General features: G+C 27.3%; 2 protein-coding genes across 2 annotated transcripts in view; both read right to left on the bottom strand.

The window, feature by feature from the left end:
- Nucleotides 1-2673: 2673 nt before the first annotated feature.
- On the bottom strand, nt 2674-5274 carry LOC107066081 (translocon-associated protein subunit gamma). Its single transcript, XM_015320343.2, has 4 exons — nt 3548-5274; nt 3171-3298; nt 2984-3075; nt 2674-2902 (listed from the first exon to the last, which is right to left on the bottom strand). The coding sequence occupies exons 1-4, from the start codon at nt 3675-3677 to the stop codon at nt 2704-2706; spliced, it is 549 nt and encodes a 182-aa protein (XP_015175829.1). The 5' UTR covers nt 3678-5274; the 3' UTR covers nt 2674-2703.
- A 147-nt stretch (nt 5275-5421) lies between these two features.
- The window catches only part of LOC107066079 (uncharacterized), a 114627-nt gene continuing 104961 nt past the window's right edge, over nt 5422-15087 (bottom strand). Inside the window, 4 exon segments of the mRNA XM_089177301.1 lie at nt 5422-6668; nt 6816-7292; nt 7794-9150; nt 9658-9881. Coding sequence (XP_089033427.1) covers nt 5862-6668; nt 6816-7292; nt 7794-9150; nt 9658-9881 — 2865 coding nt within the window. The 3' untranslated portion in view covers nt 5422-5861.

The following is a 15087-nucleotide window of genomic DNA, read 5'->3' as shown; positions in this document are numbered from 1 at the left end:
TCATTCTCTCTCTCTCTCTCTCTCTCACACACACATATACACGTACTTCTCACCCTCTCTTTTTCTCTCTTTCTTATTTTTATATTTATTTTGTTGTCTTATTTCTTTTTTAAATCCTCGTTCGTGGAAAAATTGTTGGTTGTTTCTTCTTCTTCTTCTTCTTCTTGGGTGATTTGTTTCTTTTTTTTTTTAGTTGCTTTCGTTTTTTTATTATTTTATTTGTATATTTCAAAAGTCACATTGCATTTTTGAATCATTTTTTTTTTTTTTTTAAACATATCAATGAACAACGATATAAATGAATGAAATGTTTATAATTTGAATTTTATTCTTTTACTTCGAAGAAATAATTTGATTTTTTTTTTTTTTTTATTGGAAATCATACGAATATTCGTCGTTACGAAAATAGATAAACACAATTTTTCTAATACAGAATGTAAACGACAGTAAAATGTAGAAATTGTTTATGGTGTTCGATGCACTCGAATTACTTGGAGGGTAGATAATCATTTCTTTATTTTTTTTTTTTTTTCAACGATACGCGATTATCTTTATTGAAATAGTTTTTTTTTTTTTTATATATTTTTGTTTATAACTTGGATGTTGTAATTTTTGAAATGGTGATGTTATATTGTTGCATCGGTTTAATTTTAATAACAAATGTTTCTAAAAATAGATAAAGATGTTGATGGTTGTTTTTCGACATTGCTCAAGTACGCATTATGCCTGAACTTAGAACAAACCATCACAAAACACAGGCGCCTAGATGATGTTTACAAATATAGCAATTATTTTTCCTGTTTAGATTGTTTTGCCAGGATTTTCTTGTTGATGTTCTTGCCAGGAAGTAGTAATCATCAGTCAGTCTTTTTCTGAATTATTTTCACAATGCACGACATTGTTAATAACGCGAGAAAATAGATTGATTAAAATGTTTACAAGTGTTAGAATAAATTATTGCATTAAATTTTCTAATCTTTCGTATTGTTGATGTTTAAATCGGTTAATAATACGCCAACACATCTATTTTTAGTATTATTTTCATTTAATTTAGTTCTATATTGTTCATTGACTAAATCGAATTGCATTGTTTTGAACAATGTTGCTTGTGAGTATTCAAAAACGTGGTCAAGTCAAGTTCTTGAGATGTTTACGTACCGGTCGTTGTTGTTGATTCGAAATGGTCCATTGATTTATGAATATGTGATAAACAACAAAGCAAACAAGTTGTTCATTCGTAAATTGTGCATTTAACGAAGTTGAATCAATACATTTGGATAACATCCAAGGTGTATACTTGTTAATGATATTGCAAAGAATCTTACAGGTTTCTTTAAAAAAAAAAAAAAAATGATGTCATCAACATTGTGAAAAGATTCGTTTAATGTTACAATAATGAAATGAAATCGACTACAATAGGAGAGGAAAGGTTTATGAAAATATTGAAAAATATCCTTGATACGTCACGTGTCTCTACTTTGAAACTGATACCCAGCCAAGTGTTTCAAGTTACCATTTTATCGTCCATCTATCTTATAATAAGCTATAGTCTTTTGGAAAGTTTATGCAAATGGATTTCCCAAGATTGCGTGAGAAGACTTGACACATGGCAAATATAGTAAAGCCAACTAACTGAGATTTATTCCTGTCAGATTCGTAAGCAATGCGAATATTTTACTGAAAGACACGGGAATTTCTTGATTTATAATCTTTTTAATTTACACTAATGATGGACACTTCCTTCCTACTCTTAGATTATTCATTTAAATTAATATTATTATATATCAAATAAAATAATTAAAATTAATTTTCGTGAGTAAATTTGTTACGTTATAAAAATGAACAAGCGAATGATTATTCTTTTAAATGAAACATTATTATTATTATTTCTTTTTTTCTTTTTTTACAAACAATCTAGGTCAATTATTAAACCAATGAATACGTTGTTATAAAAACAAATGTTTATTTTGTTATTTTTTTTCTTTTCTTTTTGTTTTCTCGTAAGAAGAAGTAGTTAGAGTAGGTACTGTTGCGCGTCAAACATTTTTAGTATTTTTATCACAAACGGGTAAACATTGGGCTTACGATTTAAACGAAAGCATACGTGTCCAGACTTTAGTTCGTTGGTGGATAAATTATTGGCCATTTGCCCATTTTAAACGGGAGACGTATAAAACTTCAGACAGGTCTACGTTGGTCCATATGTATGTTATGTATATACATATATATATATACACGTATAACAACCGGGTATGATATCTTCTCGTTTTTCTACGACTCATAAACTACGTTACATTTTGTGTTAAGCAGAGAACGAAAGAAGACTTGTGTGCTTACTGCTTCGTCATTTTAAATTATGTCAATGACTATGAATAATCAAGTACAAATACGTAAGTTGTTAAAGTTCTAATAATTTTCAGACATGATGAAATCTTTGATTTAATATAAAAGAAAATTTTTATCAAAGATTATGAGAAATATATATCATTTATATTATTTCAATCTAATTTATATCACTTATCGTAATTTTAATTCAAATTTTACGATTTCATTATAGATAATAACAAATTTATTACCTATGTACAATAAATTTTCTTTCTTTTTTTTATATAACAAAGAATATATAAAATGGGTGACAATTGTTTTTTTTACAAAGTAAATGAAAGTGATGGAATTATTGTATTAATATTATTATTATTATTATTATTGAGAACCTGTAGATAACAATGCTAATAATGCACTAGTTGCACCAACGGAAAGTATATAATTTACTGCTGGAGAAAATGCTCTTAAAACGTAGAATGAAGATACTATGACAAAAGCGAGGAATAAAGCGTTGTTGTAGAAAATCGAAAAGGTTGTTGCTTCGTAATCGGCTACTTCATTTTTCTTCCACAAAATTCTAAAAAGAAAAAAAACGATAAATAACAATGTATCAATTTTATTAATTATAGTAATATAATTGTTATATAGAATTTAATACCTTTCATCTTTTTCCTTTTTACTCATTTTCTTATCTTCAGCAAGCTTGCGATTCATTTCCTTGGTAACTGCATCTTCTCTTTTTACTGCAATCTTTTTTTATAAAATATAACTTTAGTAAAATGTAATTTAAAATTAATTTAAAAAAAAAAAGAAAATATAATAAAATATATAATTTTAACACATACTTTGTGTTTGAGAATGAATTTGGTATTCTTATAAGCAAGTGCAAGTGTATAAGTGCTTATTAAAGTAACCAATACGAAAGAAACCAAATTGGCATATAAATCGATCATATGAATCCTCCAGAATAACCCTGTAATAAATAATTAATCGATTAGATAATATAACAAATAAAAAAATAAAAAAAAAAAATAAACGTCAAATAATAAATAAAAATAAAATTGGAGGTTAATTTTGAAAATGTGTCAACCATATCAAATACTTTGAATAAAATGTAAAACCATGAAATAAGATAAAAATAAAAAAAAGAATAAAATTTCAATACGTTAAAAAATAACATTTAAAGATAATAAATATTGTAAAAAACAATGATTGTACTTACAAATTGGTATAGCAGATACTATAAGTGCATTGCCATAAAATAATGCCGAAGATTTGGTAGAAACATTTCGTGAAAAGTCTTGAAGTAATAATTCTTCCTCTTTAGTAAATGCTTTTGATTTTCCAGACATTTTGAATAATATTTTAATAGAAAATAATCGAATTGACACACGAACGATGTTCGTAAGAAACCGAAGTAACCTTCTGTTAAAACTTTAACTTCGGCGCATGCGCAGTAACGTTACAAGTGTGGCGCGTGTGACGACGTGTCAAACGAAACGTCACTTCGGTTGGATACGCAGGCGGTGGTGCAACCTAACGGAGCTCGTTGAAACGTAGCAGTCACGTGATGCATCTATGGAGGTAAATTTCAATTTAAACAAGCAACTAAAAAACTTTTTCTTATTATTTGTTTTTTTTTTTTTATCTATACGTATCTACAAACATATCATTTAATTATTCATTTGATCGTAATTACTAAAGTATTATTTATTAATTTAATTATCAATTTTTTTGTTTACGTATATAATTATTTGAATAGGTTATGTAAAAATTGTCAAGACTTTGAAAACGTTGTTTGCTTTATTGTATATTCCTTTTGTCCTCGTAGTAGGTACATTTTTTTAGCATCTAAAATGCTCATTCACAATCCACTGAATTTGACGTTTCATTCTCACACAGAGTTGCTCTCTTATCCTTTGTAATGTTTTTTTTTCTTTCTTCTATTATTTCTGTGAATTTTTTTTTTTTTAATTTAATTTAATTTAATTTAATTTTATTTTATTTATTATTCGCGATGTATTTTTTTCTTTTTTCTTTTTGTAGTATTTTTTTTAATTATTTATTCTATCCTACTGTGGTACATTCGCTCATGTTCTCTCATTCATATAGATAAATAAATTATAGGCTAATATTTACAATATCTTAATAATTTTCTTTCTCTTACTTAATAGTCCTTTGTCACTTAATAGAGAATGTATTTTGTAAAGAATCTAGAAATATTGAGCTTGGTCTGGTTGGTTGATATACTTAATGTATTTGTCATTTTACTTGTGAATCGCGTATAATGTGTCGATATTATGTATTACACATAAACGTGTACTTTTTTTTATTTATTTTTATTTATTTATTTATTTTGTTTCTTTTAAATCATTTGAAACATTTTTTTTTTTATCGAATACGTTTATATTCATTTTTGGGTGCAGCTTTTAAAAATGTTTCATCGTGAACTAGAACGAAAAATCTAAACAAATCATTTTAATATCATAAAAATTAAACAAAAGTATTCAACAAAAAATTATTTAATTTTCTTCTTACTTTTTTGCGATTAATAATCGTAATTTGCATTCATTTTTCTTTAACATAAATCAATCGATGAATCAAATTACGATTGTGAAATAAAGAAATATTAGAAAAATATTTGAACGCATTATAATCATTAATTTTTCGATAATTTTCATAAAATATTTCATTCCATAAATATATGTATATATAAAACTTTATTGAGTATTATTTTGTTTATCTTTTATCTTTTCCAAATAAAATTAACTCTACAATATGAATTATTAATTGTATGATGAATTATTAATTAACATGAGACCGACGCGAGTATCTTAAAGATTTATCTTAAATGACGAAACAACTTGAAGTAAATCCTTTGGCCGATAATAATAATAATAATAATAATATAATTATTGTTGATATTCGACAATCATCGTTACGTGTAATTATTTTTCGAAAGTGACAATTTGAATTTGCAAGAGAAGGAAGGATTTTTACAAAATGAATTTTTTCAATGAAATTAGAAAAAAAAAAAAAGAAAAAGAAGAAGAAGAAGAAGAGACGTGTTATGATCGTTTGTTATATATATATAAAAAAAAAAAAAAAAAAGAAATCACACACTTTACTTGTAGTAAAACATTGAAATACATAATTCAAAGATAGACAAAAAAAAATCAAACAGGCATTGTGTGTTCACGAAAGAGTTGTACGTATTTTAGGATTCACATTTGAAATTAGAATCCTTTCTGTAGAAAACGAACGACTATCCTGCAATTTTCCCCTTACCCTCCCTCTCCCCCCTTCTCTCTTCTTTTTCTTTTATTCTCTCTCGTTTAAATTCTGAACCTTGAATTCGAATCCAAGGTAAACTACATCATAGTCTCGCTACGACTAGTCAAACTATCAAAGTCTAATTGCAAGTATGGGCAATCGTTTTCACAAAAAGCTGCACTACCGGCCGCCGCACTTCTCCAATTTTGGGTGCGCATTGTATTCGTCAAATAACAGAATACATCTAAGAGCTCGTTAATGCGCTAGGAACCAGGGCTAGCATTTTCGTGACTTCTCTGTTGTCTTGCCTCGAGCTCTTTAGCAAGCATCGTAGCTTCCCAATCCTTGGCACATTCACTTTTGTTATCATCATCATCATCATCGTCGTCGGTATCGCTAACAACAGCTCTACCAACACCATTACCATCACCATCACCACTACGAGCACCACCACTACCACGAGCACCACCACCACCAATATCACCACCTTCGTCATTTTCTGATTTGCTACTTTCGCTATTGGATTCCAAATCTATTACTACTTCGTCTCTCCACAAACTTTGTGGAACTATCGATCTAGGTAATTCCTGTAATTCTAAAGTTTCTTCCTCGGAATGTTCTTCCCAAGATTTTCTATTGTGCATTGATTCGCTGCTCGGTGGGGAAGGTCGTCCATAAGCTCGAGAACGAGCAGTTAAAACTGTATCAACTGAACCATCTCTCATAAATGGATGATCCTCCCCATCATCGTCATCGTCATCATCATCGTCATCTTCAATGTCGTCTTCGTCGTTGTCATCATCGTCGTCTTCATCATCGTGGTTGTTGTCATCGTCATCATCGTCATACTTATTCTCATTATCGTCATCCAAATCTTCCTCTAACGAAGTATCGTGTGCTGTACTGTCATCCCCAATACCCATACCCATACCCATACCTATACCCATTGCTTCATTTTTTCTTCTTTCATTTTCCTCCAATTCTTGTATCCTACCTTGAAGTTGGGATATTATTTCGTCACGTTTGTGTATCTCCAATTCCAATGACACGAATTTACTTTGTATGTCTTCCTAAAAAATATTAAAATTTATTTTATGTGTGTGTGTGTATGTGTGTATGTATGTATGTGGTTTTTATTTAATTTAATTAATTCTAATAATAATAATAATCATAATATTAAAAATGAACATATGTGTGTGTATGCAATATATATTTACCAAACTTGTTTGTACAACTTCTCTAATACCGGACACCAATTCTCCAAGATATTCGTCCTCTCGTTTTCTAGTTGTCATTTGCAGAAGATCCCTACTGCCAAGAGGACGGAAAGTTGTTTTATTGGGCGGTGACAGCGAGGAGGCCTGTTCCTGAGTTTCGGACAACTGATCCCCGAGAGAATAACTTCCTGGACTTTGCTCGGACGGCGGACTTTGTAATGTATATTTATTAAATGTTACACTTTTAGATAATTTCGTATGTCTAGCTGCATAACCCTCGATAGTTTGTGCTCTCATTAATCGTCTCAATTCAGCAGTAGCTGCTTCACGATCTGGTATACTAGTTGCTGAAGTATCTGAACTACCCGTTCTACTACTTGCTGAGAGTTTCTTTAAGATGCTCTTTAAATCTCGCCTTTCTAGTGTCTCGTTTTCTGGGGACAATTGTTCCGCTGGCGTTGATGGACTCTTTTGATCCTGTGTGTTTTCAGGTTTTTTTTTTTTTTAAATATCTCATTCATGTTAGTTTATGAAGAATATTATTGTCTTCTTATTTATTAACGCTAGAACTTATTAAATAGAATTTAAATTACGGATTATTTATTACTTCATTTCGAAATTATTACAATTTTTAAAAGAATATTACGACATTTGCTATTTTATTATTTTTAATTAACCCTTTGATTATACTATGGACGCATATATGCGTTTTTGGTAACAATTGGTAATATAAATATAAAATAATGAAACCTCCTTTTGTGTATTGATTATTAAAATTATATAAAAACTTTAATTAATGGTATATCAATCAACAAAAACAGTCGTAGCAATAATAAATTATTCCACCTCTAGAAAACCATTTTAGTTAAAAATATTTGACCCCGTCAAATAGTTAAACCCAATTGATAGTTCTAGCGTTAAATATTTTTCTGACAAACAATTAAATCTTATAATAAAATTAATTCAATAATTACTTACCCTTACTTGATTAAGTTTAGCCAATTTTCTGACATATTCGATTGCACACGCTTCCGAATGGCTACGCGTTAAATTCCCATCGAAAGTAGTATAATCAGAATTTTCACCACAATCCAAGCTAGAACTTCTCACAGCTTTTTCTAGTTCGGCAAGTTTTTGTCTTTCGTTTAATATTTTGAGCTTTTTAACGAACGGTAGGCCACAATATTCAGGTGACAGATCATCAACGGAAGCGTACATTTTAGTTTGTTGTCTTAGATGTGCAAGACTATGTTGTTGTTTAGTTTGTGGTCTTTTAATTGGTGAACTTCTTTGAGGTGAATTATCCTTTAACGTGGAAGACGACATTAAAGAAGTTGCCGCAGTTGTTGTTGTTGTAGTAGTCAATGATGCATCTTTCAACATAGCCCATGGTTTCTTAACGTTGGTAGTACCATTCGAGATAACAATGTTGTTAGTTGTTGTTGTTATTGTTGTTATTGATAAACTATCTATCGATGTTACGGCTGTTGGTATTTTGGGCATTACCATAACGTTGTTAGAAAATTGAGTTGGTTGTCGTTTATCCAACAAGGCTGTTACTTTTGGTATAGAAATTTTGTCAACAATCTTTTGTTGTTGTGTTTCTTTTGTAACGTCATCCGAAAGATTTTCCGTAACTATCGAATTTTTGGATATTAATAATGGTTGTTCTTTCATTGTTGATTCTTTTTCAGCTTGTGCTTGTGCCTCTTGTTCGTTTCTAGCTTTCAATAAAAGTACCCTTTGCGTGAACGATAAATTAGGATTAGTTGGGACAAGTGCTTCAGTTGGTGGTGGTTGTTGTTCAGACGCGTGCACTTGCGTTTCCATTAAATTACGTCTCTCCTCACGTTCTTCTTTTTCTTTGAGTAATTTCAGTCTTGATAATAAAGGTAATCCAGCACCCAACGGTGATACAGGTGGTTCTTGAATGGTATTAGTTATCATTGGTTCTTGTACATCTTCCGTCGTTGTTTTATGTCGTTGTCTCTTCATTGAACAATAGGGTGCTTTAGATGTCAATGGTTGCAATTCTAAACTCTCCTCTGGTCTATTATTACGTCTACTTTTTCTTAATACATTTTTCCAAACTTTAACATCGCTCTTTAACTTGTCGACAATTCTTTTACCGGTACTATTGTCGGATGAATCGTGACCAGGTGAGGTTGGTTGTCTTGATGCTCGTGCAACCCTTTGTGCCTCCATCAAACGTTTTCTACCAAGATTTTGTAATATTTCTTGTGCTTCAGGATAATCTTTCATTGCTGCTAATACATCCTCTCGCGATAAACTGAATAATTCTGAATAACCAACCGAACGTACGTCAGCTGTTCGTCTGAAATTTTCATATTTTATAGAATTTTTTTTGTTTTGTTTTGTTTTTTTTGTTTTTTTTTTTTTAAACGTAATAATAAAGTTCTATACCTAATAGTTTTAAAGTTTATATATATTTATTATATAAATATTTATATAATATAAAAAAAAGTAATATGATATAAAAAAATATTTATATTTTTAAAGTATAATATTTGTACTAATATTTATTTTAATATATAAATATTTATATATTGTAATATAAAAAATATATAAATATATAATATAATAAATATAAATATAAACATAAAAAAATAAATATAAAAATATAATATAATTAAAACATATTTATATTTATAAATTATAATATTAATAATTATATTTATTTGAATATAATATATAAATCGATCAAAAGAAACTTTTTGTAATTTTGGTATTTCAATTAAATAGTAATAGATTATTTTGTTATTTAAAAGAAAAGAAAAAAAAAAAGAAATTAAGATCTATATTTGAATATTATGCAACTTACTTATTTAATCCGTCGAGATTGAGTATGCCGATTTCACCAAAAAAGTCACCAGCTTTCATCGTAGTAAGAACTCTTCCAGTTTCGCTGATTACCTCGAGTATACCGTCCGCTATTATGAACATTTCTCTAGCTACTTCACCCTTACGGCATATAGAATCACCGGGTGTGAAGATGTAGGCTTTCATTTTTAACACGAGGTCGTGCAAAAATTCTGGTTGACATTCCTGAAACAGTAACCATGTGTGTTTTTGTGTAAATGTGTGTTCCTTTCTCTTTCTTTTCTTTCTTTTTGTTCAACGATAAAAAATACATCTACCAAATATTACAATAAATTCAAATACAAATTTTATTTTGAATGATAATATAATAATAATAATAATAATAATAATAAAAACAAATGTTAAAACAAAAAAAAAATCAAATTTATTTAAACATAAGTTAACTTTCATTTTTTTTTTTAATATTTTTTTTTTTTTTTTTTAACATTTTACACGTTCCTATGAATATTTTTACGAGTGATGTTTAATTAAAGGTCATTACGAAATGTGAGAAGACCTTATTGAAATGTTCATACTCGTAATTAAAAAGTCACACACAAATCTGCCAATTACGATTTCATAAATTCTTTTGCCTTTTATTTCTTTTTTTTTTTTTTCTAGTTTTTTTTTTTTTTTTTCACAGGTATGTAATTTTTTTTCCTTTGAACGTTACGAATGCATATATGTGTGTCAGACGAATGTTATTATCCGAAGATAAATGTATTCGGTAAAAAGTAATTATCAATGTAATAATTATCAACGAACTTACTCACGTATACGTTAAATAATTTTTTTTTTGTTTAAATCATAAATTATAATGCTAGACAACAATTTTATTTATATTCCTATAACTATAGATTCATATAGTTTTACGTGAATTAATTGACAACAAAATTCTAATCGAGTTTTATTCAAACTCATATCTAATATTCTTTCTTTTTATTATTATTTTTTTTTTTTTTTTAGAACGAATTGGACTTTTATTTGCAACAACAAAATTCAACGTTTTTCTATATTCTAATTGAGTTTTATTCAAACTCATAAATAATATTCTTTTTTTTTTATTTTTTTTTATAAAACGAATTGGACTTTTATTTGCAACAACAAAATTCAACGTTTTTCTAAATTCTAATTGAGTTTTATTCAAACTCATACATAATATTCTTTTTTTTTTATTTTTTTTATAAAACGAATTGGACTTTTATTTGCAACAACAGAATTCAACGTTTTTTTTCTTTTGTTTTTTTTTCTACAGAAATTAACAATTTTACAAACCCAACCATCGTGTGTGTGCGATTATTAATGGTACTTGTAATATAAAAAAAAAATATAACTACATTGTTTTTTTTTGTTTTTTTTGTGAAATCTGAACCCCTTTTAAAGTTCTCTCTCAAAGAATGAATAAAATATCAAATATTATTTTTAAGTAAGATAAATTATTAAGATAAGTAAAAAGCAAATATAAAAAGAGAGAGTGAGTGATAGAAATAAAAAAAAAATAAAAATAAATAAAAAAAAAAACCATCGATATGGTGAAATCTATATGTCCGTCATAAACTCTCACGTGGAATAACAGTCAAAAAAAAAAAAAAAAAAAAAAAAAGAAGAAAATAAAGTAAATTAAGTAACGTTTTTTTGGAACGTTGGTTTACGAGCCCATCTCACGTAGCTTTTAGAATTTCTGGTAACGTTGGTAGCTTTATGAAATTTGCGGATAGAACGGAGTTAGAATTTTGAACTCGTATATTTCCCTAGTAGTTGTCAGACTACATTTCGTCCAGTGCTATCGGAAAAATTGTCAATAAACGAATTTTCATACCTTTCAACAGTAAAACTGTACGATGATATTTATCAAGAAAAAAAAAACAAAAAAAAAGAATTCTGACCATTTTTTCGGATGATTTGTTTTCATCAAATTCTATTGCACCACTTTTTATAAATTTTCGTTAGATATCGATACTTAATAATTTACTTAACAATTTTAAAAAGCTTTTTTTTTTATCGATTTTGTATAATATTTCACGTTTAGTGTGTAATATATATTTTATTTAATTATATTTATTTGATAACAAATATTTGTTCGATAAATGAACGTATGACCAAAACAAAAATAATGTTGGCACTTTAAATAAATTTAATAATTTTATTTTATAGAGTATTAGTTAGTTTAAAATGTTTATATAATATTAATATTAATTTTTTATTAATAATAATATAATAATATAATTTATATATAGGGTGATTCACCAGTTCTTCCTACCAAGTAGAATAATAATATAATATATTTAATATATTATAATATTAATATTAATTTATTAAATAAATTTATTAAATAACAATAATAATATTTAATATACATATTTATATTAAATATATTATATTATAAATTATTTAATAATAATAATAATATAATTATTAATTTTTGTGTTCAATGTTTATATAATAATATTAATTTTTATAAATAATAATATAATATAATTTATATATATATAGGGTGATCCAACAGTTCTTCCCACCAATTAGAATAATAATATAATATATTTTTATATTATTTATATCATTTATATTAATATATAATAATCTATTTAATATTTTTACAATATATTAAATATAATTATATTACAAATTATTATATAATAATATAATTTTTAATATTAATAATCATATTATTAATAATTATTAATTTTTGTTCAAATTTTTCTAAATTATATTCATTCCTTTTTACTTTTTATTTTTTTATTTTTTTTAAATAATAAAACAAATTATTATAATATTAAAAGTTCATAATTTATCTTATTCTTATATTACATATTTTAATTATCGTTTCACTCAGCGATATTTTATTTAAATGTTACGTCATAGAGTATTAAACAATACGTGTACACTTCAATGAAAAAAAAAAAAAAACAAATGGAAAAGAAAAATAATTAAAAAAAAAAAATAAAAATAAAACGGGGTTAAACTTTGAAAGAAGAAGAAGAAGAAAAAAAATGGTTGATAGGGGATCGTATCGGTGACTTTTTTCTTTTTTCTTCTTCTTCTTCTTCTTCTTCTCAGTCGATAAGAAGAACGATTCAATTTTTTATTCTTCCCTTCTTTTCTTCTATTTTTTTTTTTCTTTTCTATTTCGTTGTAGGTTTTCTATATGAAAGAAAGAGGAGGAGGAGGAGGAGGAGGAGGAGGAGGGTGGTGGGTGTGCGTTGGGAGTGGGTGGCACTTCTTGCCGTAATGGAAATTCTTCGGATATTATTTTCACGATGACGGCCGCGTTGCCAATAGTCCTCTCGATCTCTAACATTTTCCTTTTTCCTTCCTTCCTTCTTTCCTTCCTTCCTTCCTTTTTCTTCTTTTTTTTTTATTTTTATTTTTTTTTTATTTCTTATATTCTCCATTCTTTTTCTCTTCCTTCTCTTATTCCACCCTTTTACCAAATCTTTTCTTCGTACCAAGTGTCAATGAAGCTTTTATGACGAATCGATCTACATACTTTCTTTTTGAAAAGAACTTTATCAACATTCATTTCTATTCTTTTTCTAACAATTTTTGTCTTCTTTTTATATATTATATTTATATGTGTATGTAGTTTTGAACCCATATATACCATTTCAAAGTATTTCCAATTTCATTGAATTTCATTCAATTTCATTCATCAAAGTCATTCAGACTATTTAATTTTGTTTTAACAAATTCAATCATTACATGTAATTATTAATTATTGTTAATGTAACAAGTATACAAACTTATGTGCTTTGTACTGTACTGCATTTTATATAATGCATCAATATTTTAATAGAAATATTCTTTTGCAAAATTACATTTGTTATAAACATATATTTTCAACGCATAAAATGGTAAGTGTATTACCGATTGTACACGTGACACGGAACGTGTTAATAATAATAATAATAATAATAAAATATATTCCTATTTTTTATATCAAATAATTTACAAGATATTGTTAATTGCAATTTTTTTTTATTTAAAAAAAATAATTTTATAGAATTTTTTCACTATTTTTTTTGATAAATTTCATAACAAACAGAATCATAATTTTCAAAATATTTTAGCAAAACTTTTCTTTCTATTTTATATTTTATATTTATATAGTTTTTAACCCTACATACAATTTCAAAATATTTTCATATTTCCATTCATTTATTATAATAATACTTGATATAATAATTATCATTACTCATAATTTACAAAAAATTGCGATGAGAACTGCAATGTTTTACTTAATAAGATAATTTCTTAGAATATTTTTTTTTTTTTTATCTATTTTCTTGGATAAATTTAATAACAAACAGAATCATAAGTTTTTACATGAGGATTGGAGAAGTACAAAGTATTTTGGGGGGTAAACTTTTTCCAGATTTCTATCGTTCACCCTTTTATTGACGATTGTGTTTGTTTAACTTTTTTTTCCTTGTTCGTGCGTATATAAAAGCTTCAAAAGGGGGGGGGGGGTAGAAAGAAAAAAAAGTAAAAAAAGTAAAAAAAAAACAAGAAAGAACCTTATCCTTATCTTCTCTTCTACGGAAATTTTTACACATCGGATAACAAGTTGGAAATTTTTCCTACGTTCTACATAAAAAACGATCTCGCGTTTACATCCCTTTTGAAAAGATCGATTGTTCTTTTCACCAATACGACGAACAACGACGTAGATCTCGAAAATCCTCGAAAATATATATGGGTGCCATAGCTTTTCCTCTCTCACATACACACATTTTCTTTTTTTCTTTTTTTTTTATATTTCCTCTTCTCGTCTTTCGTACGAATATATATATATATATAAAACAGAACTCTTCTATCGACGTTTCAAATGTCGATATTCCCTTCTCCTCCTCTCCCCACCCTTTCATCCCCTCTTTTCCCCTTTTCTCCGTAACGATAAAAATAACAAGCAAAAATTGCAAAAAGATCGTAGAAAATTTCAAATTGCTCGTTGAATGGGTTGAGGATACTGGTTGATGGTGGGAAAAGGGGATGGTTGGAAGGGTCAGCTTTCTTGGTTTAAAACGAATTCTATAGAGGAATCTTCTTTTGAGTTATTCTAACATGAATGTGTTCTCTTTCTCTCTTTCTCTGTCTGTCTGTCTTTCTCTCTCTCTCTCTCTCTCTCTCTCTCTTTGGTCTTTTTACAAAAACTTTATCGATCGTAAAGGTTGCCGAGTGGTATGGACCATTAAGTAAATTTCACCTCGTTCCCTTATCACCCATTCCCATGAAAGAAAATGAGAACCACCAATGAAAATATTCTATCATTAATTGACATCGTTTGAACACGGTAATTATTATTATTATTATTATTATTATTATTATTATTATTTTTATAATAAAAGTGTAATGATTGTAAAAACGATGAAGCATGAACAATCCATTTTGGAAT

Source organism: Polistes dominula, unplaced genomic scaffold (genome assembly GCF_049000335.1).
Source record: "Polistes dominula isolate Pdom_NZ unplaced genomic scaffold, Pdom_raw_medaka contig_20, whole genome shotgun sequence".
Classification (NCBI taxonomy): Eukaryota; Metazoa; Arthropoda; class Insecta; order Hymenoptera; family Vespidae; genus Polistes; species Polistes dominula.
This window is presented reverse-complemented; position numbering and strand designations above follow the sequence as displayed.